Here is a 26,901-nt window from a genome sequence, read left to right as displayed (position 1 = left end):
GCTGCTTTAAAAAGATGATGTTGCTGTCTCAAACTTCCTGCCAGTCTATAGGCGTTGATGTGTGACATGAACATTTCTGTCATTTTTGCAGGTTTAACAATATGGATTTGCTGTGTGGGCCATTGGGTTTGGGTGTAGTAGCAGGACTGGGCTGTGGGCTCTTCCTGGGCTGGCACCTGCGGGCTCGCTTCAGCCCGAAGAGCCTGGAGGCAGCGATGGGGAACGGCACCGGTGAAGCAAGCGTGATGGGAGAAGGGGGCGAGTTCAAGATGATACTGGTGGTCCGAAATGACCTGAAGATGGGCAAAGGGAAAGTCGCCGCCCAGTGCTCCCATGCCGCTGTGTCTGCTTACAAACAGGTTCAGCGCAGGAACCCCGAGCTTCTCAAGCAGTGGGAGTACTGCGGCCAGCCCAAGGTGGTGGTGAAGGCCCCCGACGAGGACACCCTGATTGATATGCTGGGTCACGCCAAAGAAGTGGGGCTTCCGGTCAGCCTGATTCAGGACGCGGGACGGACACAAATCGCACCCGGATCACGCACCGTACTGGGTATAGGTCCGGGCCCAGCTGATCTGATCGACAGAGTCACTGGAGACTTGAAGCTGTATTAGAGTTCCAGCTTGCATCTGTTGGACTTGCGTACAACTTCTTTTGTTATTGCTATTTGCAATATAAACTAAGTTGGGCTACAGTTATATTTTTATACAGTGCTTGACTCAATCACGTTTTGTGCAGTTTTGAGGGTGCCTCTCGCATAAGAAATCAGTTGACTCTTACAGCAGCCCAACAGCTTGGTGGGTGTTCCTTTACTGTGATAGTCGTGGGACAAAAACACCACCAACACTGTCTGTGTTGCAGCAGTCCACACGTTGTCACGGCCTGTGTAAAGACGTGATGCTCTGAAGACACAGACGAAAAGTATTGTTGTTGATCTCATTGGAATCACAGCACAGTAAAACCAGTAAAATAACAATAGGAATCCTAGTAAGCCAGCATGCAAAATAGCAGTGCCTTCTAATTGGCTAACATAAATGGAATGCAGTTATTCATGTTAATGGATTACACCTGTGCTTTTTCTGCTGTGAAAAAGGTCTGTACTGAGCATGGTCCCAAAGGGATGATAAATATTAAATATAAAATGTAAAAATAATCTCAATAAAAATCAAGTCCTTATCTCACAAAATGCTTTAGAATACCATGGAGGTCACTGCAATGAACAATTTGATCCGACATGATTTTGCAGTGCAGCAGTCGAGCTGGTTACATGGATGCAATATCAATATTGTAATGCAACTGGATGTCATTTGGATTTTATAAGACATATTATATAATATATTAAATATTTTCCCTGGTCTTAAATGCTGCATTACAGTTCCACCTTCTGCAATCCACATCGTCTTGTTGTATGCATTTACTTTTACCTTCTGACAGACACATTAAGTCACAATCTTCCAGCTGTTTTCAGATGAGCTCTGTCAACATGGTGTATGACTGGTAGTAACTCACACCAGATCTGACTTTTTACTAGTCTGCTTTACTTGTAGCACCCTCTTCATTTGTTCCATCATGCAAGTACTACACCCCGAGTCTTAAACTGCTGCTGTTGAGCTGATCTGAGCACTGTGAGACAGAGGAACAGGTTACAGTAGAATCAAATCAAACACCTCAGTAAGGCCTCAAAAATTGGCTTCACATAGGGCTTTACTGCAGATACACTACTGAACTGTGTTGTTAACAAGAAGAAACACTGATACACTGCGTTTGGAAATGGAGAAGTCATTATTCTAGGACTGTATCATCACATTGTTTTGTACATTACATTGGACTACAAACTACAGCATCTCTTTCATACACTTCACAGCCTACGATCGCTCAGCTCTATATTTATCATTCCTATCAGAACCACTTCCCTTCTTTGGGGCTGAATGTGCAGCAGTGTCATTGGATGGAAGGTAAATGTAACCTGTAGCTTTACTGCGTTCATCTCCAGCACATGACAGTATATGTAAGACACAATCAGACGGTTCTTGACAAACAAGAAGCCTTTATTTTTAAGTGGAAAACAAAACCGCTGTTTCATTCATTATGATCCTGATTATGCACAATCAAGTATCTTAAGTGCACAATTTAAATCTAAGGTAATTTAGATAAGAATATAAGTTCCAAGGAGTTAATGATTGATTTCCTGTATACACGCAAGCCTTTGATAAAAACTTCAAATTACCACAAGTCCTGTGATATTGTTTCTGAATTGGATGAGCGGGTCAACTGAAAAGGTTAAAAGGCAACCCTCAACAGGACATGAGGAGAATTAAAGTTTTGGAAACTTTTCCTGCACACTCAACAAGTGACCTAAAATGATATCCAGCAGAAACAAACCGCAGCATAAAGAAGGGGGCATGGGGCATGTTAGTCAAACACAAACAGGTCTGCAGTCCCTCCGCAGGTGGAATGGTTGCACGTTAGAGCAGTATTTAAAGCACATGGAAATGTCGTCTGAATGCAAATTAGTCTGGAGAGTCCTGCATAGGCTTAGTTGGAACGAATCAAACTTTCCTGTAAGTCGTATGTAAAATACACTCTCTGGTTTTCTTCAAGAAACAGCCCTGAAGTGTGTTTGTGGGGACATGACTGGTACAACGTAGTGTTTCAGGACTGTGATCATGGAGGCGGCAGTCTCATGTTCAAATATAGAAGAACATAGTAGCGGTTTTTTTGTGTCTGAATATACAATAATTAAATGCATTTTACAGTCGGACAGAATAAGCTGCTCACACACATCAAAAGGAAGAGGTTCTACATGAATTTCTTCTCACTACAGAGTGCAAATCAGATGCTTCACAACAGACCTTTTTTTTTTTTTTTTTTTTTAAACTGAGAAGAGGACTAGCTCTTCCCATAAGCCCCCCCCATTGTACATACACCATTTCCCATTCAAATAAAATAGACAAAAGAAAAATTAATCTAGTCAATACGGAATGTGAGAAAATTACTCTTTGTGATTCAATCTTTTTCTTTGACAACAGAAATAAAACTGAGTCCTTCATGACAGTTTAAAAAGGGGGGAAAAAAAACATAAAAAAAAAAGAGAAGAAGTTTGTCTGTATTATCCCTCGCTCCCTGTAGAGGGCAGAGAGAGACAATAATGGTCTGGTGAAGGACTGTGGGAGATGGATGGATGGTAGCTCCAGCCTGCATGTGGAGAGAAGGGGGTGGGGGTCTTTACATGCCATAGCCAAAACCTGGCTGAGCTGCTGGCTGACTGTATCCTGCAGGCGCCTGGTAGCCGTAGCCGTAAGCTTGCTGAGGGGCCACAGGTACGCTGGGGCCTGCTGTCAGCATCAGCTGGGGTGTGCCTGCAAGACACACACACAAAGGTCTCAGACACGTAACTGGTCTGTTCTATTTTAACCAGAGCCAAAGTGCTGATCCAAAACTAATGATTTGGTCACAGTGCGTCCTCGTTGGTTTGTTGATCTTGTTTTTCAGCTTCAAAATGTTCCATCTACTGTGAAGAATGCATGAAAAACAAGTCGTAAAATACCCCCATGACCCATTTGTAAAGCTCCCTCATATTACAATATTCCATTTATCAAAAATTTAAGAGGCCTCAACTTCTTTCTACGAATGACAGGACCCTACATGAACACACTCTTTTCTGCCAAGTTTGGAACAGTTTTGGTTATTTCACATTTCTTCATTTTTTTCTCTGCGTTCTTCTGACTAGTTTGAAGCGGCCATGTTAGGGAACATACTTCTGTGCACCAATCATTATTTAGCAACATTTGATTCAGAATCTGATTACAGCTAATGGGTTGTTTGGTCGCTGTCAATGAAATCTGATCCAACCACCCCAACACAGACCTAATGAAGCAGATTAGCTGAGTTTATGAGTCTTAAACTCTTAATAAATACCTAACTTTTTTTTTTTTTTTTTTACTTTGATTGTTGCTCATTTGGGTCATAAATGTTTGATGCCATAGAGAAATAAATTCTAACATTTAACCACTGGGGGCCCTGGATAATCTAGGCACCAGAGTGCCATGTGTGGAGGGAAGGCTGCTGCCTTTGCTTTTGATCACGGTGAAATGGACATTGATGTCATCAGAGGACTGTTACCGTAGACGATGGGTTGCGTCTCCGTTGCCTGCTCCTCCTCTTTCCTTACGGACTCTGAGGTTTCTAGTTTATCTACCTGCAAGACAAAGAAATAACAGCATTTAGAACACAGCCACTTGATGAGTAAACATTAACAGCATACTTAACAAGATTAAAAACAGTTGCATATATTCATTAACTAATCTATGGTTTGCTTTTCTGACGAGGATGTGCATGTTGGCCACCACTAAGCTAACAACCAACTACCAAGTAATAATACTAAATAACCTAAATAAGAAAAAACTAGTTAAACTAATTGTTTTCATTTTGTGGCCCGCCTCACAGTAACAATAAAAGTAGCCAACTTCTTCAGGCAGCAAGTCAGACGCAGCAATAAGCAAAACGTACATATCAGGGCCTCAGGGGGAAGCAGCAGCACCTGGATGCAGGTTATTTCTAGAGTTCAAAGTAAGCCTTTGCTCAGCAGTGCACTTCCACATCTTGTATATATGCATTTATCATTCAGTTCCTCCATGCCTCTTCAGAAAAAAAAAGGTTCTTTTCATTTAGGTCCTCTGCACACATTTTCAACAAGCTGAAGCTTCACTGTAAACAGAAGCAGTCCCATGCTCGATGTGTGACACCGCTGGCAGTGCATAAGAGGCTGCAGCGCTGAGATGCAGTTTAGAGGGAGGAGGAGGGAGGAGGAGGAGGGGGGAGTCCCTACAGGAAGCTAGGCACAACCAACAGCCTGCTGCTGCGTATTAGCAAGAGACGTTTCCACACATGCTTTACTCTAATAACCAGCTAATGCGTCAAAACACAACCTTTTAAAAACAAACAGCTTCAGATTGTGCAGTGTCGATATCTGTGAGGAGATGCACTTTTAAGTGAAACTGCAGAGAATTTATTATACTTGTTGAAGCATCAGTGGCAAACACAATGATGGATATTTTCATGTATTCAGATGGTAAAAACCATGAAACAGCGCATTTTCTCCAACAAACTCCGCTGGGTAGGTTTTTTTTAATGGTCCCTTAACAACTGGCACAACATGCATCTTGTGTTTAGATCATCTATATACAGAGTTAACTATGTTACAATCACATCTCACTCAGAGATTGCTGCATGTGATTTCCTCTTGCAGTATTTCTGTCCTTTAAAACTGACAACAAGTATCATCTTATCTCTAACTTGTCCCTCATCCACAAGAATATGATTACCTTATTACCATCCCATCTTAAAGCCAATTTGATTTGCATGCGTTTCTTGACTAGTTTAGCACGCTGAGGTTAGATGCTCATCATTTCAATTGTGTGTATAATGTCAATGTGGTGAATACAAAATCTCCAATCCTGTGTTCTTGCAGCAGACGGCTACAGTTTAATTTCCTCAAACCTTGAAGTTTTATTTGACTACAGATCTAGAACGTTCCCCAACAACTATAATTTCAGCTTGAAAGATGCCTCAGTGACTGTGTCGAAAGTGAGAGTGTAGCTAAAACCATGCACACTCAAGGCCGCAGTCTTTCCAGCTAAATACTTTGAGATCAAAAAACAGAGCATTTAGCTTTCACCTGTTCCTTAACTGCATCAACCTGGAAGAGAAGAGGTGCAGCATAGAAGAAGAAAATTAAACATATTTCCCTGTAAAGAAACGTGCTCAACAGAAGACCATCAGAAAGAGTACGCCTCTCATTTGATACTGCCGATTTTGACTGTTGCTGTAGTCAAAAGGAAAACATTATCTTATATTTTGAATACTGTAAGGATTATACATTTGTCAATATGCCATGTGTTCCGATTATTTGCATTTATTTTATCTGGTTTATGGACCAGAAGAACCAAAAAAGGAAGAGAGGATAATAATGTGCTCTGTATCAATTTGCTTCACACAATCAAAAACAGGCCTAAAGACATAACTGATTAAGAACATTAGTCAGCATCCTTATTCCTGACTGCACGCTCTTTACTTGCCTACTATCTCTCACAAAGCCCCCGCAAGATAACCTGCATGAATCTGTATAAAACAAACTAAACTAAACCATGTGTGCTGGTATTCACATTTGTTCTGATCTTCGTATTGATCCTTGAACGGCTATATGGCCTTCAATTATATCAAAACCTATTTGTTCACTTAATTCCAGCCTGAAAAGAGCTGACCCACCTTGCTGAGGTACTCCCTCATGACCTGAATGAAGTATGGCATAGAAAAGTCCATGATGTTGTGCCTCCAGGCGGTCTCCAGCACCACATCGGGCCGCAGCAGGTCATAGCAGGTGAACAAGCAGGCGGCGAAACACTCTCTCTTGCTCTCCTGTAGGAACCAGGACAGCAGCTCCTCTGCCAGCTCGGTGTCCTTGGACTCTGACGCATACTGCATGGCATCCTGCAGAGAAGACACAGCACGGACAGGGTCAGGAAAGCATATCAGAAACATGAATGCAAAGGTGAATGTCTGGAGGGGGGGGGGGAGCACCTTATAGAGCTTGTCCTTCTTGCAGAGCTCCACACTCTGTTTCCAGCGGTTGTTGCCTTTGAAGAGGTAGGCAGCGATTCTCCTGAACTCAATCAGCTCGTGCTTCTCCAAACGCTGGGCCAGTGAGATGTTGTCAAAGTTGTCGTAGGCATCTATTGATGTCCTCAGTGCCTAACATGAGTGGGATGGAAAAAGGGGAGAATATTAAATCAAAGAATGATGACATTTATGAAATAAAACGATTTAACAAAATACAGAAGCGCAGTCTCACCTGATAGTCCTCCTCTGTGATGAAGAGGTTGTTAAGTGCTTCATTGACTGATTTGTTGTTGTGGTTCTGTACTGACCGCAGGTAGGGCTTGACCAGAGGCAGCTGTTTCACCTGTTGACACACATGAAAAATCATCATCTTACTAACCAAGATTCCATGCAAATTCTGCAAAAAAAAAATGAGAATTCAAGAAGAGGATGAGAGAGACGATTGCAGAAGGAGAGGGCACAATGAGATGGAATTAAAAGAGTGCCTGTCAAATCTCAAACAATGGAAAACTGTGGAAAACATGATGGAAATAAGGCATTTATGTTTGTTTCATTTATTAATTTGAGTAAGGTTACAGTCTCCTTATTGGACCACACAGATCTGATGCCTGCGTCTTTTGTCATGTGCATTATGATGTATTCACCTCATCTGTTTCCATTGCACTGGGTCGTATTTTGGTTTTAGCAATACAATAACTTTTCCACCTCAGCCAAGTATAAAAACCTTTGTGCCATATTTTGACTGTTTCTCAAATTTGTTGTGTTTCCACTCGGGTTTTTAATACGCAAATTCAAAATGCGCATAAAAATAGGTGGATGGGAATCCACTTTTTTCTAACAAACAGAGGAAATTTCTATCACAATTCTTCTCTATCACAATGAAAAGTAATCAAAGTGTACCTTGCTGAAGAAGTTGACAGCACGGGAGTGGTCCAGTCTCGGGGAAAGCACGATGAGCAAATCATTCAGTAACAAGGGCTTAAACTCCAGATAGAACTGGATGGCTTTGTAGTACAGCTCCACGTTGGCCACCTACACAGGGTGCAGAGGGAAAGACAGTCTTAGAAACATTGGATCAGGGAATATAGTGCAATGTGAGACATGATGATTAGAAATTTGCAATACTTTATTGGAGCATTTTATGATACTGTCTTCAATGAAATTAGTACTTGTTATTCAGAAATCAAACAATCACAATTTCTGGCAATAATAAAGACATTTAAGCAACGACCAAAAGAGATTGCAGTGGAATGAAAGCTTGACATCACCTTCGTGTAATTTCGTCTCTCAACAATCAGACAGTTAGATACTTCAGAAAAAAGAAAAATATAATATTAAAACACAATCCTAGTTCTGACATCAACTCAAACTGTACCTTGGTGATGATGTCCTTGAACTGTCCCTCCTTCCAGGCATCTGCCGGGTGGTTCATCATGGTGATGATGGCGTTGTCGAACTCCTCGTACTTGTCGTACAGGAAGACCAGCTCGGCCCACAGGTGAGCCTGCTCCGCTGCTCTCAGGACCTTCGGGATGTTAACTCTGGACCAGAAGAGCTCCAGATGCTCCCTCATCTTCTGGGGCTTGAACTTGGAGTAAAGGATGGCCAGCTCCGTGAACATCCCCATGTGAGCGCGCTCCAGGCCCAGGGCGGCCTCCAACATGGTGATCAGCTCCTCAAAGTAACCGCGGTCCTGAGAGAGAAGAGGGAGCAAAGTGGTAAATGCATGTTTATGGATGTACGTGGGCTCGGCTCAAAAATTAAACAATAAGGTGTTATTTGAGTTTCTGGAATAACATTCCAGAAGATGAAAACACAAACATACACACAAAAAAGCCTTCGTTTCCATCTTACTTGGTAGTAGTTGATCAGCTCCTCCAGCTCGTCAGCGTGCACCACGATGTGGAGACCGCACATCTGGGCCAGTCTGAACTCATTTCCATCCACGCAGGCGAAGCACACCTCTTTCCAGGTGCGGGTGCTGTTGGCCTTGCGGGCGCCGTCCACAGCAGCCTGGTACTCCCCGAGGTGCACCAGAGTTGAAGCCAGACGACCAAAGTTGGAGACGTTGTTGTATAGCAGCTTGGCGGCGTCGTACATTTTCTCATCATAGCAGCGGTCACCAACCTACATAACAGATACAGACATGGTGTTCAGTTTGTGACCTGACAGCTTATTCGCAGAGGGTTGTGTTAGAGCTCGGCTGACCTGCTGGATGTGAGCATTGTTGGGTCCATTGATGAACTCTTCTAGTTCAGCCAGGCGATTGGTTTTGGCCAAGGCAAAGATGAGCTCCGTCTCCACGTAGGACTCACGGGCCTTCTTACGAGCCATCTGAAGGAATTTGACCAAGTCCTCCCAGTTACCTGAAACACACACACACACAGTAATATTAAGTATGTTTCTACATTTATCCTTTTCATTTTTGGTAGATGTGGAACACTGCCTCACCTGTATTTTATGCTGACAGTGTGAAAAGAATTGCTGCAACTTTCAGTAAATACCCCTGGAGGACAAAACTCCACAACACAGCTGAAGTGCTGCGTATTGACTGCTTTTAAATCCAAGCTGCATTGGCAAACAACCCTGCCGTCAGTTCATAGTGATTGATCAGCTCCCTCTACGCTTTGCTCAGCTTTTGAAAGCCCTCTGCTTTGCCTCATTGTCAGAATCAGAATAGCATGGCCTTTGACACTATGAAGTAAAATCTCAACTAAGTTTGGTGCATTTTTTTCCTTCTCCGCCATGTTTTCTTACTTGAGGTCAAGAAAGTCTCCTTACCGCTCTTATCAGCAGCCTGTACCACCTCCATGTATGCAGAGGGATCATCGGCTTTGATGTAGGAGTCGATGGCCTCTTTAACCAAGTCCTTCTGTAGCTGAGCCTTAGCCAGCTGGCTCCACACAGCCGGCTCATTGCAGCGCTCTGCAAACTCATAGGCCCGGTCCAGGTTGCCAATATGCTCGATCAGCACCTAGGTTAAAAAAAAAAGAAAAGAAGAAAACAGGGATGATCAACAGTTCATTAGTCAATAAGGCATTAATCTAGCTATTAGAGCTAATGACTGACCTGCACTGCAGAGGTGTTGACATCAAACTTCTTGAAGATGGCAAAGGCCTCCTCGAAGAGCTCATTGCTGATGGCAATGTTGGCGATATCGGGAGCGTCATAGTTGTCTAGCCTGCTGATGTACTCCATCACACGGGTACGGTCTGCTTTGATCGCCGTGAGGATCAGCAGGTTCTGCAGATTTCTGTGGGAAAGAGAAGACATGGACCCCTCAGCACACTTTAGTTTTGCAATTCGTTTTGAAATGACTCATGGGACACAGCAAAAAGTCCAAAATGTTTCAGCTAAACACCTGTGTTCACTGAAGACAGAGTTGTCCAACACAATCTTCTCCAGCAGCTCAATGAGCTCGTTGGGCAAGTCTGCAGTCATGAAGGCCTTGACTGTGACTGATACCTCCTCTGGGTCCTGGGTTTCTGACAGAGCAGTCTGCACCACCTGAGGACAAAGGAACAGAGGCTTAGAGAGGCACAAGTCACTTGTATCAAAAGAGATAAGACTCGTCCTGCGTAGACTTTACCTGGTCAATGAGCGGTCGTCTGAAGGGGTTGCTCTCCAGCAGCACGCTGGCCCACAGCTCAGGGTCTTTGCGGCGGACCAGGTAGCGAGACAAGCTCTTGAACAGGGAGTTCTCATTGCAGACCTGATATAAAAAGAACAGAAATTACAATTCTTCCTGTATAGTAAGGCAGTTTAAAGTACTACAAAAACGAACTGAAACTGGATACACAGGTAAGAGGCAGGCAAAGTGCAAAAATTCATCCTCACATTGATCAACTCCTGGTCACACTGTCCTCTCTCATAGGCCACACAGGCCAGGTGGGGGTCTCTCTTCTCGCAGTACTTTCCCACCACACGGCTGTCATAGTACGGGTTTTCCCTCAGGAAGCGTTCGGGGTTGTTGTTGCTGTCAATGTAGATCTTGGCCAGGGCGTTATGGGTAGCGGGCTCCTCACAGCCTTCGTGGATACGAGACTCCAGCCAGGGCAGCAGCAGCTTGAGTCTGTAAGAGAAAGGGGATGTCAGGACTCTCTGATTGCTCACTCAACTTTGCAACCAGGGATGAAGCACAATTCAAATCCTACTTGTAGCACTTGACAGACAAGGTTCTTCGTGCAGTGATCTGTTTTAGGCTTGTTATGTTGAATAAGTCACAGATTCCTCTTTAGATTGCACTAATTTACTAACAATTTCAGTTTAAAAACATTTTCATAACTTGTTACACCCCAAAAACACAACTTCCACAACTCAGCACCACGGTAACAACCTGCAAAACTGACCACTGTGTCTTCTCTTACTTTTAAAAATCAGTTACTCTCCTGTAAATGTCAGTCTGTAATGCTTATATTCCTGCTAAATGTTTATTTTGGTTGATGTAAAATTAAGTAACGGCAATACACTGACTTACTGTTTTTTTTATTTGATCGACATTACTTAAGACAGAAAGCAGACCATTTATGAGGAGAATAAATGAACAATGTGACATTTTGATTACTAATATTGTTAGAGCAAAAAAAATAGCAATCACACAAGGAGAGAGAGAAATAATGAAGCTAAACACTTTGCTATCAAAGCATTAATAACCCAATATTTCTAAGTCAGAACGGTGACAGATAAATTGTCGGTCATAGCAAAGTCGTCCAAATGTCAGGTATTTATAATCTTATGAGGCAAATATCAGCCATCTGGTGTTCCAGACAAAGCTGCAACTACTGGCTGGCAAAACATTTTCTCTCCTGATGATTAACCTTTTGTAATTGTCAAAACTTCACCATTAGCTAGGAAGACAAAATGAGTTGCAATGTTTAGAAACATGTAGGTGGAATAGTGCAGCACCTGTTCCTCTTTTCCACCTCAGCGACCAGTTCATCAGTAGAGAACTGTCCCCTGACAACCAGGATCAGGCTCTTGATGACATCCTCTGAGCAGTCCACGTCCAAGAGACCACCAACCACGACAGGCAGACGGCTAGGATTCACCTAAGACACAAATTTAACTATAAATCTCATCTGCTTATTTCTCTAATACAAGGATGTAGTATAATTGCCATGATGCATATGAACGCTTCTCCGGTGAGCCTTACCTTCTGAACATAGATCTCAATGTACTTCTGCAGGTTGTTGCGGTACAGGTAGAGGACCAGGTCGTGGACAAAGTCAAAACGGTCACAGACGATGATGAGTGGCAGCTGGTCGGTGAGTTTGGCTTCCTGTCCGTCACACACGGAGAAGGGAAAGAGGCCACGTTCAGTACGCAAAACACAACCAGCAAAACACCTCTACAAGCCACAAAACATCAACCAACTCTGATGCAACAGGGTTGATCTTTCACCACTGCACTTAGAATGGTCCTCCTTAAGTGATCAAAAATGGCACATTTAATACAATGTCAAGGGGGAGGGGAAAGAAAAGGTTTGTCACTACAACAAATGGAGGTCACATTGCAAAACGTGTGTTTCACAGTAGAGTCATGGAACAAGACCTCTAAATATTCTGAAGTAGCTTTCTTACTTGTTAACTGGCTGAGAGACGCCAGTTGTCAGGTCAACACTAACAGCACTGACCACTAGTCCTGTACCACAAAGCACCAGTGTGCTGCCATCCACACTCCTACAGGATTAACAAACTGGGATTGTGCACCTCATCGATATCATCCAAAAACATGCTACACTGACGAGAGGCTCCAATTACGGGACTACACACTATACACACAGACACCTTTAATGTCTTCAAATACGGAGTACAGGACCCCAACTTGTAACCATTAACTGCATTTACACACAAAAACATCCAACGTATAGCTAGGACTATGTAAAGCTCCGAGAGCACTGGTTGCACCCCAGTGGGTGTATGGATTGTGGTGTATAAGCATATACGTCTCCATACAAATCCCAGTTTCAATCCTGTGCCTAAAGTTATGGGGTTCGGATGAATGCAAAAAGAAGAAGAAGAAGAAGAAGAAGAAGGGAGAAGTCCTGTACTGTGGAGAAGGATAGATTTACCTGATACATGTCCTGCCATTCCAAAGACAAAAGAGGAAAAGCACAAAAGATAATTGGCTGCCATCAGGGAGGTTGTTGTGAACATTTTAACTAATACAGGCAGATTGCTGGGGATGTGCTGTGATAGTAATAATTTTCTAATCTACAAGAAGGGATCAAAATGCTAATCTGTGAAGCTTTTCTTTTAATGGCATGTAGCATTTAAGAGACTGACTAAGCACTTCAAACTTCACTGGAAATGGTGATTTAAAAACTAGAAAGGTTCACCTTAAGATCAACATGGTGTAAAATTATGAAAAAAATGTTATGGTTCAGACAAGATTTAGTAACGAGATAAGGAACAGAAAGATACAGTGTATACGGGAGAGAGAGTGACAAAAGCAAAAGAAAGAACCAGGTAAAGGAGGAAAACAGCTGTTACATGTCAGTGTTTGATCACTCCAGCTGTCCCTGCGGCTTTACCTTGAGGAAGTTCTTGACACGCTCAGGGTCGTAGCAGTTGCTCTCTCTACAGATTCTCTCCACCTCTTTGATCTGGCCCGTCTTACAGGCAGCCTGGATGTATTTGAAGTGAACTTCAGGGTCCTGGCTGAAGTTCACAATAGAGCCCAGGAAGTAGAACAGACCTGAGAGACACAGACAGTCACTTATATTAAGCTGCACGTCTACAGCTCCACCTATCTAATGATAGCATTAAGGACCCAGTAATACATCCTGAAAAGATATAACTGACAAGTGTAGCCATGACTGCAGTCCCCCCCCCCCAATAAGTTTACTTTACTTTTACTCAGAGCCTTTATGCTTCATTATTCCAGCAATAGTAGAGGAGCTGAACTAATTCACCTCCAGGCCCTTCTGCACAATCTATTGATTGTCCTGCCTCTGCTCTGGCCTACTTGTCTAATTGATAGTTAGGGGACATCTATCCAAGTACATAGGCGAGAGGGAATGGCAGTTGATTAAAGTGCAGGACAAGTCAAATACCACACTAACGTCTAGCCTGGACACAGGAATATTTAGGTGAATCTCCCAATTGTACAAAAAATCTAATACAATTTAAGGATTTTATTGGGTATGTTTCAATCCTTTGTGTCTCTGATTGTACTGGGTCTTATGAGCAAGCGTGTCATCAGTGTCTATGAACTTCAAAAAACCCATCAATTGCATTGTTTGGATTATAGATTACAGTGTTTCCCTAAAAAAGATTTAAATGTCAAATGAAGCAGTATGCTGGTATAAAGTGGGATCTCACCTTCAAAGCTCTTGAAGGACTCAAAGAGCTCAGTGAGAGCCTGTGTGGTGAGCTGTTCGTGGTACTTGGAAGCCACCTGGACACTGATCTGCAGGTTCTGGCGGATGTTGGCAGACAGCATGGCCCTGAGGCACTCCAGAGAGTCCTCCACCGACAGGGAGCCAAAGAAGTTCACCAGCCACTGGAGGATGAGAAGGGAACGTTAGTTTAAGTCGTAGCTCATACAATATCTACCATGCATTTCCACAATAAGGAACTGTTTCTTAGATAAGAAAGAAAAATAGCCTCTAGTTTTCTAGAGTCGCTAACTGAAGCCCACCTCTGGGTTGAGCAGGTGTGTGTGCACCACAGCGCGCTTGATGTCGTACAGGTCGGTGTAGTGCTCCAGTGCCCTTTGCAGGAGTCCAGCTTTCTCACACAGCTGGGCGATGTGGGCACGATCGTAGTTGGTGAACATTTGGTTGCCCAGGATAGCATCAGCAACCTGCACCCATGACATGAAGCAGTAAAAAATGTTAGACAAAAATGCATCCCAGTTCTATGAATTGGATTCCTTTTAGTAAAGTTGGTGTAGATGTGTTCACCTGGGGAGCATGCATGAGGTTCATCTCTAGCAGGCGAGTCTGCAGTGGTCCTTCTGAGGGTCTGTTGTTCTTCAGAGCGTCCAGGAGGAATGAGGTGCACTGCTGGATCAGGTTGTACTCCATGAATACATCCACGATCTGGACAGACAGAGAGACACACAGGTGAGCACTTAAACTCAAGGGAGGAAGAGAGACCATTGTTGTGTAGCTGCTAGAAGCCTGACAAGAATGTAACTTGTCAAGATAAAATACTACTGCACTGCAACTATTGCAACTAGGTAGACAACATCTCCCTCCAACATAAGCATAACACAGCTGCCACAGCCTCCTTAAGTTCTGCGCCGCTGACAGGATTAAAAACTTGAAAGATGCAAGACCAAAGACCACATACTTCTTAAAAGCTGCTTAAAGGCCACTTTAGGCCACAATGACAAGTGAAAGTTGGCTGAATACAACATATTTTCTCTCCCAAAGATTCAATGTGTTTTATTCTTAAATCTCTTGTGCCCTGCCAGTATAGCACTTTAGGCAACACAGAAAGCGGAGTCAGCAGTTGACATTTGCAATGCAGAGTGTCTGCAGAGGCAGGAAGCAAAGGAGGAGGTGCATTTCCTTTATACTACAGGATAGCTGAGGTTCACAGATGTTGGCATGTTGTCAAATACTTCCCAGTCCTATTTCCAGGAAAGTTTGGGGTTGACTTGTTAACTGCAGACTTGGAATGTAAGAAGGTCGCAATATCACCCCAACTTAGCAATAAAACGCAATCCACCCTGTGCTGCAGGGCAACACTTGGTTTTTAAACTCCTACTAAGCTCATAAATTTGGTCAGTTTCATTCAGAGTAAGACACACATCTCTTTAAAGCTCTTTAAGAGAGACCAAGTCCACTCTAATAATTTGGAAATACTTCATTTGACAAATCCATGAATCCCTCCTCCCTTCCTCTGACCTGTGTGATGTCAGCCAGTGGCTCTTCATCCTGGACCAGCATCTGGGCAAACTGCAGGCCTTGTTCAGGGTTGATCCGCATCACATTCCTGAGCAGAAAGATCCAGTCTGGAGTGTAGCCCACCTGAAAGAAAAACAATTATGGATACATCTACATTACTATGATGTTTTAGGGCCATTGTCTAAGTCTGTTAATTTAGCTGACAAAGTGTTCTTATGTTCATGGAGAAACACATCTTCATTTAAGCATCAAACATTTTACGCAATATACTTTATTAAAACCCTTGAATTAGCAAAGGCTTTCTTCTTTAAAATATATTTCATATGGTGTGTCTTCTCCTTTATTGGCCATGAATTTCATCATTTGGGAATTATCCTATCTTTAAGAGCTCAAATACCAGACAGACATACCTTCTTGGCGTACAGGACGATCTTGGGGAACTGACCAGTCTCTGCAAAGCACTGGATGACTTTGTTGGGGACGTTGGCCCTCAGGTAGACACTGAGAGCCAAGGTGGGATCCACTGCCTTCACCAGGTCACCCAGTTCCTCTGAACACTCCAACTGAAACATCGGAAAAGTAGCATCAGCACTGGAAGCAATTCAAGACAATTTTTTAAGAAGCATACAGGGTTATTCCTTTCTCTTTGCCTTATTTTTAATTTTTCTTTCTTTTATACATCTCTTTAGATGTTTTTCTTCTCCCCTTATTTTCCTTTTAATTTTGGTGGTTTTGATACTGTTTCTGTATAAGTTTGCTAAAAAAGGCTAAATGAGAAATGAGCAAATACACAATGAAAATACTGTACATACAGAATCCGTCTATGTTGCACCAAATGACAAAAGGAGAGCATACTAACACGCATAAAGAAAATGAGTGGCAAATGTGGTAAACGTATGGATGACAAAAAACATTCAAATACATAATGAGTCAAAATTAAAATATACCTGAATTTATATCCCCAATCCCACATTATCTTATTTACCATTGAAGCAGCTTAGAACCACCCAAATCTACAGTTTCAAAGGGAAACTTCACAAATTCCTTACATAACAGATGTTCTCACATGATCCAACATAATAGGAGAGTCATGTAAACAAACAACAAGAGCCTCTTCCTGTGAGTGGAGGCTGAGATGGAGATCTGCAATACCTTGTCTTCCTTCAGCCACTTCTCCAGTAGCTGCTTTCGTCCCTGCTGTAAGACAGGCCTGCAAAGCTCCAGGGACTCGAACTTGTTGAGCTGGCCCTGGTCCAAGAGGATTCCAAAGTACTGAAGCAAGGGGGAGGTCTGGCCTGGCTGAGTCGGAACGCTCTGGAAGCGACGGATGGTGTCTGGGGTTCGGAGGATACCCTGAGGGGGGGGGGGGGGGAAGGTCAACTGAAGGTGAGAGGAGATCTGAACGACTGATGTAAGACAAAACAAGTAGGTAGAATATAATGCAATCCAATCCAATAGCCCTGCAATAAATACAACCATGTGGATTTTACATTACATTTTTGCTCAGACTATGTCAGAGAGCTGCTGATTGACCCCATGCGAACAGGATGAGTACCTTTGGTGCATTGGCAGCAACCTTGGCAGCCTCGGAGTAGTTGCCAGCAGCAAACAGGTTGTTAAACTTGCGTGCAAAGAGCTCTTCAGCGCCGGCGAGGTTGTTGCGGACAGCTAAGCGGAGAGCCAGATCTGGATTCTGCAGCACGTTAGTGATGTAGGGGATGATGTTTTCCTCTTCCACGCAGACTGACAGCACCTGTGTTACAGGGAAACATAGACACTGTTGCAGTACAGTACACTAGAGACCAGACTCAGGGTAACAATGTAATCATGCTGCCAGATTTGACCTCTCTAGCCTTTTGTTTGTATAATTCTGATTAAAACTACCACATTTCCTCATAGTATTTTATTAGCTTGCCATTGCCAACTGGTGCGGGGTCCTCCACTGAAGTCAAATGCACTGCCCCCGAAACCCCACCCCCACAACGTTTAGCAAGGCTCTGATTTAAAGCCAGACCAATAAATCGACCAAGCCGACATAGAGTGCAATCTCGGGTGGATTTGATGGATGGTCTTTCTTATTGTAACTCATCGCAGATACATCTCGACGACACCAGCATAAGTAAACACATTCCTTATTCACGTTTTGTGCCAGAAATTAGCAGAGTGAGCAAGCTCAGCTGAATGTAACTGTGGGCGATAGCATTAAACTCCATTAAACCCTGTCTAGCCTTGGGTTGTGGCTGCTGAATGCAAATGTATTATTAGTGGGTCAGTGTAACGCATGGCCTTTGTGAGCAGTCTGGCAACAGAGAGAGAAAGGAGAATGAGTCGAATGAAAAGAGCAGGACGGAGGAAAGGGGAGGGGGGGTTGAAGGAGAAAGACGACCAGTGTTGGCCCCTCTACAAACAAGCCCAGCAGGTCAGTGGCCCAGCTTAACATGGGTGACTAGACCTCATTGTTCCTGCCACTAAAGCAGAGTCACTTACTCACTATAATGTGGGTAGACTAATTGGAGATAGTTGAAATAAAAAATGGACAGAGAAGAAGTGGAGATTCTGTGTACTACTCAGTGCGTAGGTGTGGTCAGGGAGGAGGATACAGCATCCGAAAAGAGATTAAGGCTGATATTAAAGTCAGGAACAATTACAAACAGAAACATGCGAGTGAAACATGGCAGATTAAAGAAATCATCTGGACAAGTGAGCCAATACTTAAATGACAAGAGACACTGCTGTCGACATATGCAGCCATACCCTTCAGTTAATTTATAATGCAACATTCCATTTAAATACAATGTTCAGAGTCTGATGGAAAAAACAGAAACTAGCCAGAAGAATAACAGTTCTCAACAAGAGAGCACCAAGCGTCAGATGACACATGAGCGGTCGTATCAAGTGATGCGCTGGCTTCGACACAAAAACACACACTAACACAGAATAGTAAAACTGCAGGGCAGACATCACAGGTCTCTGCCATGCTGATGACGTGGAAGATAAAGGTGGAGTTTGTGATTGGATGAGAGGACCAGCACTAAGAGGATTGAGGGCACCAGGCTGTGCCTCCCACTTCACATCATGTGCTGTGTGGTGGGCCCTTTTACCCTTCTTACTCTGTTGCTTTCTCACTCCTTTCCCTCCTCTGGCCCTCTCTGGTTTATGTGCAGCAGTTCTGTGTTGCAGCTATCATCATTGCATGTCAATGTCAGGCCAGGTCTGGCACATACGAACACACTGCCAGGTCTGAGACACAGTATAAGAGACTCAAACACCAAAGCAGGCACTGCTAAGTCCAAAGCTCCCAATAAGAAACTTGTTGACACCTACGGGGACCAGTTTGGGCAGGAAGCAATAATAAAAAGATGGAAACATACAAGTAGATATCAACCAGGAGGCTCATGTTTATATTTAAATGTCCATCCATAAAGTCAAGATCTAAGAACCTTAACTTAGAGTGGGAAAGGTATTGATTTTTTTCTCTCCAGTGTGACAGGACAGCACACCCCTGTGGTTAACCACCATTTAGTTCTGTAATGGGTTTTTTCTGACCAACTCCAAACACTGGATGGTTATTGCAAATGAGAGTAGGAAATATATATTTTCAGGGGGTTTATTATTACTTAACCCAAGTAATGCAATACCACAATATTCAGATGTTCAATTACAACTTGACTCAAATTTCAAACTATCATTATATCATCCTGAACTTTTTCAGCAGCAGCACATAGCCGCACAGCCATCCCTTCCTGTGGCATTCTTTACTGTTCTGCTTGACCAGTACAACAAGGAACAAAAATATTAAATGGCATTAGATTAAAATCACTTTCAGTCATCTGGTTAGCCTACTTTATGAGAGACCTTGTGTTGCTTGTTGACTGGAGACAGCAGCAGATTTAAAAGAAATCTATGGGAAATGCATTGTAGCCATGTATTACTTAGTATCAGGTTAACAATATTGTTGGTAACCAACCCACTGAGGGGCCAAGACAGTGGCCTATTATCTCTCAGATCACTGCCTGTGTACGTGTTTGTGTGGATGTGATGTGTGTACACACACATACGCACTTCACTGCCCCACCATACAGCGAGATCCGTCACTGCCTCAGATCAGCTTTCCTCTCTTCACTCAATTATTCATGTAGTGTGTGGCCTGGCTGGAACATTATTCATCATCTGGCTGGATCCAGTTCTCCTCTCTGGTTCAGCTTTACAAAAGCAGTAAGACACAAGCCTCTCTCCTCTCTGTGTGAAACACTATACCTTGGATTATTTATAATGCCTCCTGGCATAGTCTCAGCTTGTCTGATGATGACAGACAAACAAGAAGTTATTGTTATTACCCCATGCAACAACTGATGTTGATGTTGTGCTCGTTTACATCCATTAACCTGCGTCAGATTTGCTGGACATCTGATTGCTGATGACATTACGAGCAAATAATAAAGAAGTGGTTCTGTTGTGGCTGTGTGATGGAGACTAGGAAGAATATTATTATCATTATTATTATTATCATTCTACTTTGACATTAACAAGACTGAGCAGCCATGCTAAACATACATTTAATTTCCTTGAGCACTTAGGACGAGCACTGGTTGACATTCTTACCTGTCCCTTCCTGTTGACCCCGATGATGCCTGAGGTGGCCTCATGTGGAGCGGTGACAAAGATGGTCTCTCCGCTGATGCGGTTCATGTAGATGCAGGTGCCTGTCTCCAAGTCATACAAGTGAATGTAGCCATATTTGGTAATAAGGAAAACCACATCTTGCTTGGAGCTTATCTGTCAAAAAACACAGCACAACAATACGTCTGTAAATCTGATATGACCTCACATAAACCTATATAGCCTATTTTGCTTTATAAGCTAGCAACAGACCGAAGAAAATACAGAAAGAAAATCATGGCTGTTTGCCGATTATGTATAAAAAGCAGCTGCCTTCGCAACAACAACAATTCTGAGGACTCAGCAGACTTTATGAAAAAGTGACAGCCCTAGTCTGAGCTAGGTGGTCAATTATGGAAGTGTGCTCCACACCTGCATGGCCACAGGGAAGTCGTTCTGGGCTTCAGGGGGGAAGAACACATCCACTGCTTTCTTTGGAAATGGCTGGTTGCCAGTTGGTGGGGTCCCCACTTCGATGATGTGCAACTGTGTCGAAAAGAAAAAACGTAAGTAACAGCCTCAGGGGAGGTTTTGCTACGAGAATGCCAATGACATTAAAATCTTTGTCCCCTATTATGTTATTAACATCACTCACCTTGCCACCTGCCTGGCCTCTGACAGCGAAGCAGAACAAAGTAGACTCCTCTGTATTCCCCTCCATCTTGAACTGGGCAAAGCTGGCAGCATGGCCTTCGATGGGCTGAGAAACCTTTCTGTCAACAGAGTAGAGCTGCATGGCTCCCACCACCCGATTTTGCTGAGAAAACGCAAAAAAATAAATAAGTATGAAACAAAGTGACTGGCTAACCAATGCTATAGGTAAAGCTACTGTGTATCTGTGGTTACCTATGAATGCAAACAAGCTATAGACGTTACAGTTCTATATGTCATATATGTTCAATAAGTTGGGTGTTAAACTAAAAAGACATGAGCCGCAAATGACCTGGGCTGAGATGCCGATGAGCAGGAGCCATTTTTGCTTGGCGTCAGTGCGGTAGTTGATGACCTGGCAGCCTGCCAGGCTGGAGTGGCGGTCAAAGACTTTCACAGGCTGTGAGTCACCCTCCATGCTCCAGTGGTAGACGGCATTGTCAGTCACAAGTGCAACTGTGTTAAGGGAGATCCACTTCCAGAAGGTAACATCGTCCGTCATGGTGTGAGCCTTCATCTTGCTCTTCATCTCAATGTTGAATATCTGAAGGGTTTTGGCGGCTAGAGGGGGAGAAAGGGGGCAGGAACCAGGCCCCAGAAGAATGTTATAGTTTCTGACAGATGTGTGTCCACACATACATTCATAGAAAAGAAACACACCAAATTTCAATAGAAAAGGGAGATTCAAATTTGAAATATTGGTAGTCATGGCACAGAGGTCATCAAGCAACGACGCCATGACTGATAGAAAGGGGGATGCCAAACATGCTGTAGTCGGAAATTGTGTCATATCTGTGTAGTGTAGTGAAACAAGTGGCACAGAAAGAATGGAAAAGTGAATAATATTTCTGCCTCCTGAGAGGCTGCACAAGGTGTCACTGTGTCAATTATGTGCACTTCAAGCACGTACATTTTACTATTCTAAACTCTACTGGTACATTATGAATTGGCAGGCCAATGAGAATACAAAACTGCAGAGTTTCCTAATGCCAGATACATGTAGAACTTTAAGTAAATTAATAAGATAAGAGTAAGGAGGACAATTATTTTCAATGTGCATTAACTTAATGAACAATCCAGTGAGCAAAAATAAGAGACAGAAAGGTTACAGGTGCTCTTTGTGGTCTGTGAGACAAATTAATACATGCATACATCTTTCTTAGCACAATAGTCAATATAAATTGAGACTATAGACTAATAAACATAGTATTTAACTAAAGTGACCACTTTCTTCAAAGATGTTTAATAAATGTATTTTAATGTATGTCATGTATTGTTATGTCCGACTACGTGGCCCACCCCATCAAATGAACAGCCTTCATCGAGAGAAACAAAGCAGACAGAGGGTAGAAGCAAGAAACAAACAACTCACAAAAAAGGCAAACACATCTGCATCTGAGTCAAATATAACAGCGGAATACGACAGTTAAACGACAGATACGCAGACGCACAATTAAGGGGGGAGGGCACATTTTTTCAGACAAGAGTTGCAGAAAAGTTTTCAATAATGATTTTTCTGGTTGATTGTCTACAATTGAAGTTTTGTGACGTCCTGATAACAGATCAGAGACTCAATGTTCAAATAAGGTTCACTCACCTGCATTTTTTTGTTTATTAGTTGGGGTTAATTTAGTGAGCTAAAGCTTTATTAAGAAGCAGTGTGACTTCCTTGTTTGCTCATTATTTAACACTCAACGTGAGAAAAAGCAAAGACCAATGCGTTAGCACAACCGTCAAGATCATTTTGCCACCACTAAGCCATGGGATTGGGGTACAAAAAGCGACATGGCGAATGGACCACTTGCAGCTGCAGCCAAATTTCAAAGAGCAAGCAAAGGGATTTTTTTTAATTGAGTCATGATCAGCTGTTGGAGGTGTGTGCGCATTGAATCCGTCCTTCAGACATGGTTACATGAAAAGGTTAAGGCTTGATGCTGTGTCACATGACAAGGTCGGCTGAGAAGCATCATTATGGTAGACTGAGCAGGGAAGACAGTGGGGGTAGAAAGAGGGAGGACGGATCTACGCTGACCCTACGCTACATAATTAGTGAGGAAAAGACAGGGACTACAACTTGAGCCAACATGGATCTTGAGCTCTCCATAAACTGTGATCTACTGTAACTGCTGTTTATGGCAGTTTATAGCCATAACATATCCTCCGTTATCACACAACTCATGTCTGCTGTGGCTGATGAGGAATGTGCGTTGCTGAAATGTTACTGCATTTGTAGGACTCATTATTTTCAAGTTTTATTAAAAAGAATAACGCTCTCCCCATTTTTTTTCCTGTTTGTTTTTAGTGGGAAGCATTTTCTGAGCTGTCCTAATCACAAGAGGACCCCATTTAATGCAAACTGTGGTGATCAATGTCTTCTTTGCAGCATTAAGACAATCATTTTTATATAAATGTGAAAATACTACAAGGGTGAAAGTGGCTTTCAACCAATCGGCTTGTTTTAAAAAACTGAAAACAAAGAGCCGTACGTGTTTGCTGTGTAACATTTAACCAGGCAACATAATGAGGTGAATGCTCATGTCTGTATGTCACATGTTTGTCAGCAATGAGCTAGAACTCTATAAAAGCTCCGCACACAATTTATAACTGCACATTGTCCTCTAGGGAGGCCAGTCAGCAAAGAAAGGTGGTTTAACTGATTCTAACAAATACATTTAAAGGGAGGACAGTTTTACACAAATGCACAGTCACACCTGCAAAGTCCTTGTATCATCAACACACCAGCTTCAACCCGACAAAAAGGACATGCTACTAGTTATTACCTCCTCATCCCTCATTGTTGAAAATTAACACTAACTGATGTTCACTAGGCATGTCGGTTGATTCCAAAATCCAAACAATGTACATGATTATACAAGTAAAATGAGCAGGGGTAAATCATTTGGTCATGTCAGTGCACTAAGGATCGTTTTAACTGATCAAAATATTAGTCATTTTACAAGGAAACCTGTAGGACCAGGGGGCCTTAGACACCCACTCATTTCGTGGCATAAAAACTGTGACCACAGAGAGATAGTCTAGCAAGATATCCTAAGACACAAGCTGTGAAGAAGTGTAATTTCAATAGTTGGACAGGGATAAGGCCAAGGGCTGAACACAGATGGACACACAGGACAGTTGGGCTCTAGGATCTGCTGGAGTCTACTGGAGTTACTCCTTAACTCTACTTTTCACACCCTGACAAGCGAGCCTCACAGATTATTATTCAAAGTCTCTTCTTGACCCAGTTTACTCCTCATCTGGAACTGCTTATGAAAGAATGATGCCCCATCAGGAACATGTGAAATCAAATCAATGCTGCTATCAGATGCCATCAGACTTCCCACATTACATGTCAGCACATTAAGTCTATGCTCTCTGGTAGCAAAGTCTAATCTTCAGTCCTTGGTATAGAGAATAACAAGTTTTTCAAAACTTGCTAAATGAATTAACAAATATTAAACACAGCTGGGAAACTAGTGAAACAATAGGTTTGGGTAATTACCACTTCACACAGATGGAAGAAGACATGGATTTCAAATGGAAATTGAGAAGAAATGTGAATTAAAATGAAATCATTTTTACCCACAATATTACCACATGTAAAACAGGTTCTAAATCACTTGTACATGTAATAAAAATGATGGAATGCCAGCAAGCTATAAGGCTGTGAAAGCTAAATCCTGTTTACAAAGAAGTATTTTTAATGGCCAAGATATGGAAGAAGAATTATCCAGAAATGGGTTTAGAAATATGAAACATATTTAAAGCTAGGCCATTAACTTACAGGTTTAAAGAGCACTGTACCAAAACCCAAGTTTAAAGTGTCCAATGGTACACAATGGTGGACAAAGTCATGTCAGCTGTAATCAATATAGTCGGTATGCTTCATTTGTTTACTGAAGAGGGTAATACTGAAGGGGATAATTTCACAAATACTGTTTTGAAAACAGGATTTTACTTCCACAATGAAGTAGTTAAATTTCAACTCACCGTCTGCAAACACATAAGAAAGCAGTAAAGAAAAAAAAAAAAAAAGAACATAGAAAAGACAAAAACAAAAACAACAAAAAAGTCAAAGCAATCATGGATGTTGGACAAAAAGAATAAAAATATGCTATTTTGAATATCTACAGGACAAATGTTTGGAGAAAACAATATATGTTGGCCAATAAAAGCCTACTTCACAGCGGAAAACTAAAGTAGCTGGATGTGTATGGACATAAATAGATGAAAATAATTCAGAAATACTCGTAATCATTAAATGGATAATGTTACTATATTGAACAAACATGTCAGAGCTGAATGCCGCAGGCCCCTTACAGGGGGTTAGTAAAAATACAATACTAAAGTAATATAAAGTAGTTCTCTCTCTGGTAATTCCTACACTGATTTATATAAATGTGGCCTCTGCAATGTCAATACAATGCCTTACCTTTAAGTGCAATGACTTTGCTGGCTGGATTCATGATGGCGCTGTCGGCTGAGATGGGCCTGCGGATAGGTGTATTGGGGTCCGCCATGTCAATGATTACAACCTGGGTCTGCTCGCCCACCTTCTCCCGGATACAGATAAACTTATCTGACTCCATGGTAAGGGTGCTGAAGCCTATGTTGGCCGGATTGATCCCTAAGTTTTGGAGCTATGAGAAAAGGAAAAAAAGTGGGGGGACATGTTAAGCAGAAATAGCCAGCAAAACGTTCAATATAATTTGAAGAGAATCAGTGACATCACATTCGTCCTGCCAGAATCTCATCTCCAGGCTGCCATTTGAAAAGAGGCAGCTCTAGTTTATTTTAATTTCACTGCAAATTAGTGTAGTATTTCCCAAGAGACGCCCAGGCAGCCATGTGGCAAAATAAAGGGGGGAGGAAAAAAATCTTACTTGCCAGACAGCAGCAAATGACTTTCAAGGGTTGCAGTGAGGGCTTAAGAGCCCCAGTTACTTAGTTAACATTGTGCACAGTAATAATGATTTTTAACAGTCAAATTAATTAAAACGCCTCATGCTGACAAAACAACAGTCCAATAAGAAGGCTTAGACTCCACATCCAGCCGATGAGGTCACCAAGCCTGACACTGACTAGCAGCTCTTCGGACACATGAAGCGGTGGAGTCGTCACAACGATTAGAGAGCAGGGCTGGGTGGAGGGCTACTCCAACGCCAAGTTCTCCAAGCATGGGCCAAAGAGGAAACTACAACCATATTACACAACACTGTAGTCCCACTGCAGTCTAAATACCAGCAACTTATTAAGGTCTGACTTCTTGCAATTTACTACATTTGTTTATGATGCAGTTCATCAAGGTCACAGAGACACTATCGCTGCATGAAAGCAATTTTGGCACCTGTCCTGACAATCACCTGTGATAAAGGATCATAATGTTAAGCTAACTCACGTGAAACGCTAATTTGAATCCTAAGGCTAGCGCAATCAACCAGCAGTGTTGCCTCAGTTTCCCAGACTTACTGGTGTCCCAGCAGAACAAACTATGTGATACAGGACGTAAAGAGGTTTAACCTGCATAAAAACAAAAGCCTGAGGCTAAGGGTGAAATGCTTTGCAGCACATAACACCAGAAAGCTCTGCAGCCCAGCTTACTGCCAAGACAAGGCATCCTGCCTGCCTCACACAAACCCTGACACAGCACTACCTACTGAGGGCAGTGCCAAAACAGCTCTGGGCAGGAGTGTCAAGACTGTGGTACAAGTACAACCATGCATCATGGTGATAATACTAAAATGAAACCACTGCAAACCAAATTGCAACAATAACACTGAACATGGCAAATGGCAGAACGCAACCATTACACAAACAGAACTTCAGTGTCTTCCTGCTGACAAATTAAAACGCCGTTGTGAAGTAAACCTGAAGGAAATGAAACTACCAAAAACATTTCCTATAGGCCATAGTTTGCTGTTGCAACTTCCTCTACTTTCGCAACATATCAGCAATACATCACAGTTGTACAAATGTTGTATAATTACATGAAGCTATTTGGAGCACGATTTTCTGACCAAACTTGAGACACAGTGGCTCTGTAGATAAATGTAAAAACAAAAGGAATAAAACTATACAAATACAATTAATTAGTTAAATACTTTGCTGTCATTAAGTAT

The 26,901-nt window shown here is 42.5% G+C and overlaps 2 protein-coding genes across 3 annotated transcripts in view; one reads left to right on the top strand and one right to left on the bottom strand.

Moving 5' to 3' along the window:
* ptrh2 (peptidyl-tRNA hydrolase 2) overlaps nt 1-1,345 on the top strand; it is a 2,033-nt gene extending 688 nt beyond the window's left edge. For both annotated transcript variants that reach the window (XM_070917768.1, XM_070917769.1), the window contains exon 2: nt 92-1,345. In XM_070917768.1, the coding sequence (XP_070773869.1) occupies nt 102-611 (510 nt within the window). In that variant the 5' untranslated portion in view covers nt 92-101 and the 3' untranslated portion in view covers nt 612-1,345. The remainder of the gene's footprint in view (nt 1-91) is intronic.
* Nucleotides 1,346-1,683: 338 nt separating this feature from the next.
* cltca (clathrin, heavy chain a (Hc)) overlaps nt 1,684-26,901 on the bottom strand; it is a 33,310-nt gene continuing 8,092 nt past the window's right edge. The window contains exons 2-30 of the mRNA XM_070918065.1: nt 25,215-25,422; nt 21,075-21,343; nt 20,727-20,888; nt 20,504-20,617; nt 20,075-20,248; nt 17,028-17,225; nt 16,625-16,825; nt 15,883-16,035; nt 15,473-15,595; nt 14,522-14,659; nt 14,257-14,421; nt 13,938-14,118; nt 13,148-13,311; nt 11,768-11,893; nt 11,521-11,663; nt 10,453-10,687; nt 10,205-10,327; nt 9,977-10,122; nt 9,685-9,868; nt 9,397-9,589; nt 8,824-8,981; nt 8,470-8,742; nt 7,991-8,308; nt 7,516-7,647; nt 6,848-6,958; nt 6,577-6,747; nt 6,265-6,486; nt 4,120-4,195; nt 1,684-3,356 (exon numbers count right to left, since the gene is read on the bottom strand). Of these exons, the coding sequence (XP_070774166.1) occupies nt 3,223-3,356; nt 4,120-4,195; nt 6,265-6,486; nt 6,577-6,747; nt 6,848-6,958; nt 7,516-7,647; nt 7,991-8,308; nt 8,470-8,742; nt 8,824-8,981; nt 9,397-9,589; nt 9,685-9,868; nt 9,977-10,122; nt 10,205-10,327; nt 10,453-10,687; nt 11,521-11,663; nt 11,768-11,893; nt 13,148-13,311; nt 13,938-14,118; nt 14,257-14,421; nt 14,522-14,659; nt 15,473-15,595; nt 15,883-16,035; nt 16,625-16,825; nt 17,028-17,225; nt 20,075-20,248; nt 20,504-20,617; nt 20,727-20,888; nt 21,075-21,343; nt 25,215-25,422 (4,995 nt within the window). The 3' untranslated portion in view covers nt 1,684-3,222. The remainder of the gene's footprint in view (nt 3,357-4,119; nt 4,196-6,264; nt 6,487-6,576; nt 6,748-6,847; nt 6,959-7,515; nt 7,648-7,990; nt 8,309-8,469; nt 8,743-8,823; nt 8,982-9,396; nt 9,590-9,684; nt 9,869-9,976; nt 10,123-10,204; nt 10,328-10,452; nt 10,688-11,520; nt 11,664-11,767; nt 11,894-13,147; nt 13,312-13,937; nt 14,119-14,256; nt 14,422-14,521; nt 14,660-15,472; nt 15,596-15,882; nt 16,036-16,624; nt 16,826-17,027; nt 17,226-20,074; nt 20,249-20,503; nt 20,618-20,726; nt 20,889-21,074; nt 21,344-25,214; nt 25,423-26,901) is intronic.

Source organism: Enoplosus armatus, chromosome 13 (genome assembly GCF_043641665.1).
Source record: "Enoplosus armatus isolate fEnoArm2 chromosome 13, fEnoArm2.hap1, whole genome shotgun sequence".
Classification (NCBI taxonomy): Eukaryota; Metazoa; Chordata; class Actinopteri; order Centrarchiformes; family Enoplosidae; genus Enoplosus; species Enoplosus armatus.
The sequence above is the reverse complement of the archived record's forward strand: the minus strand, read 5'-3'. Positions and strand labels throughout refer to the sequence as shown.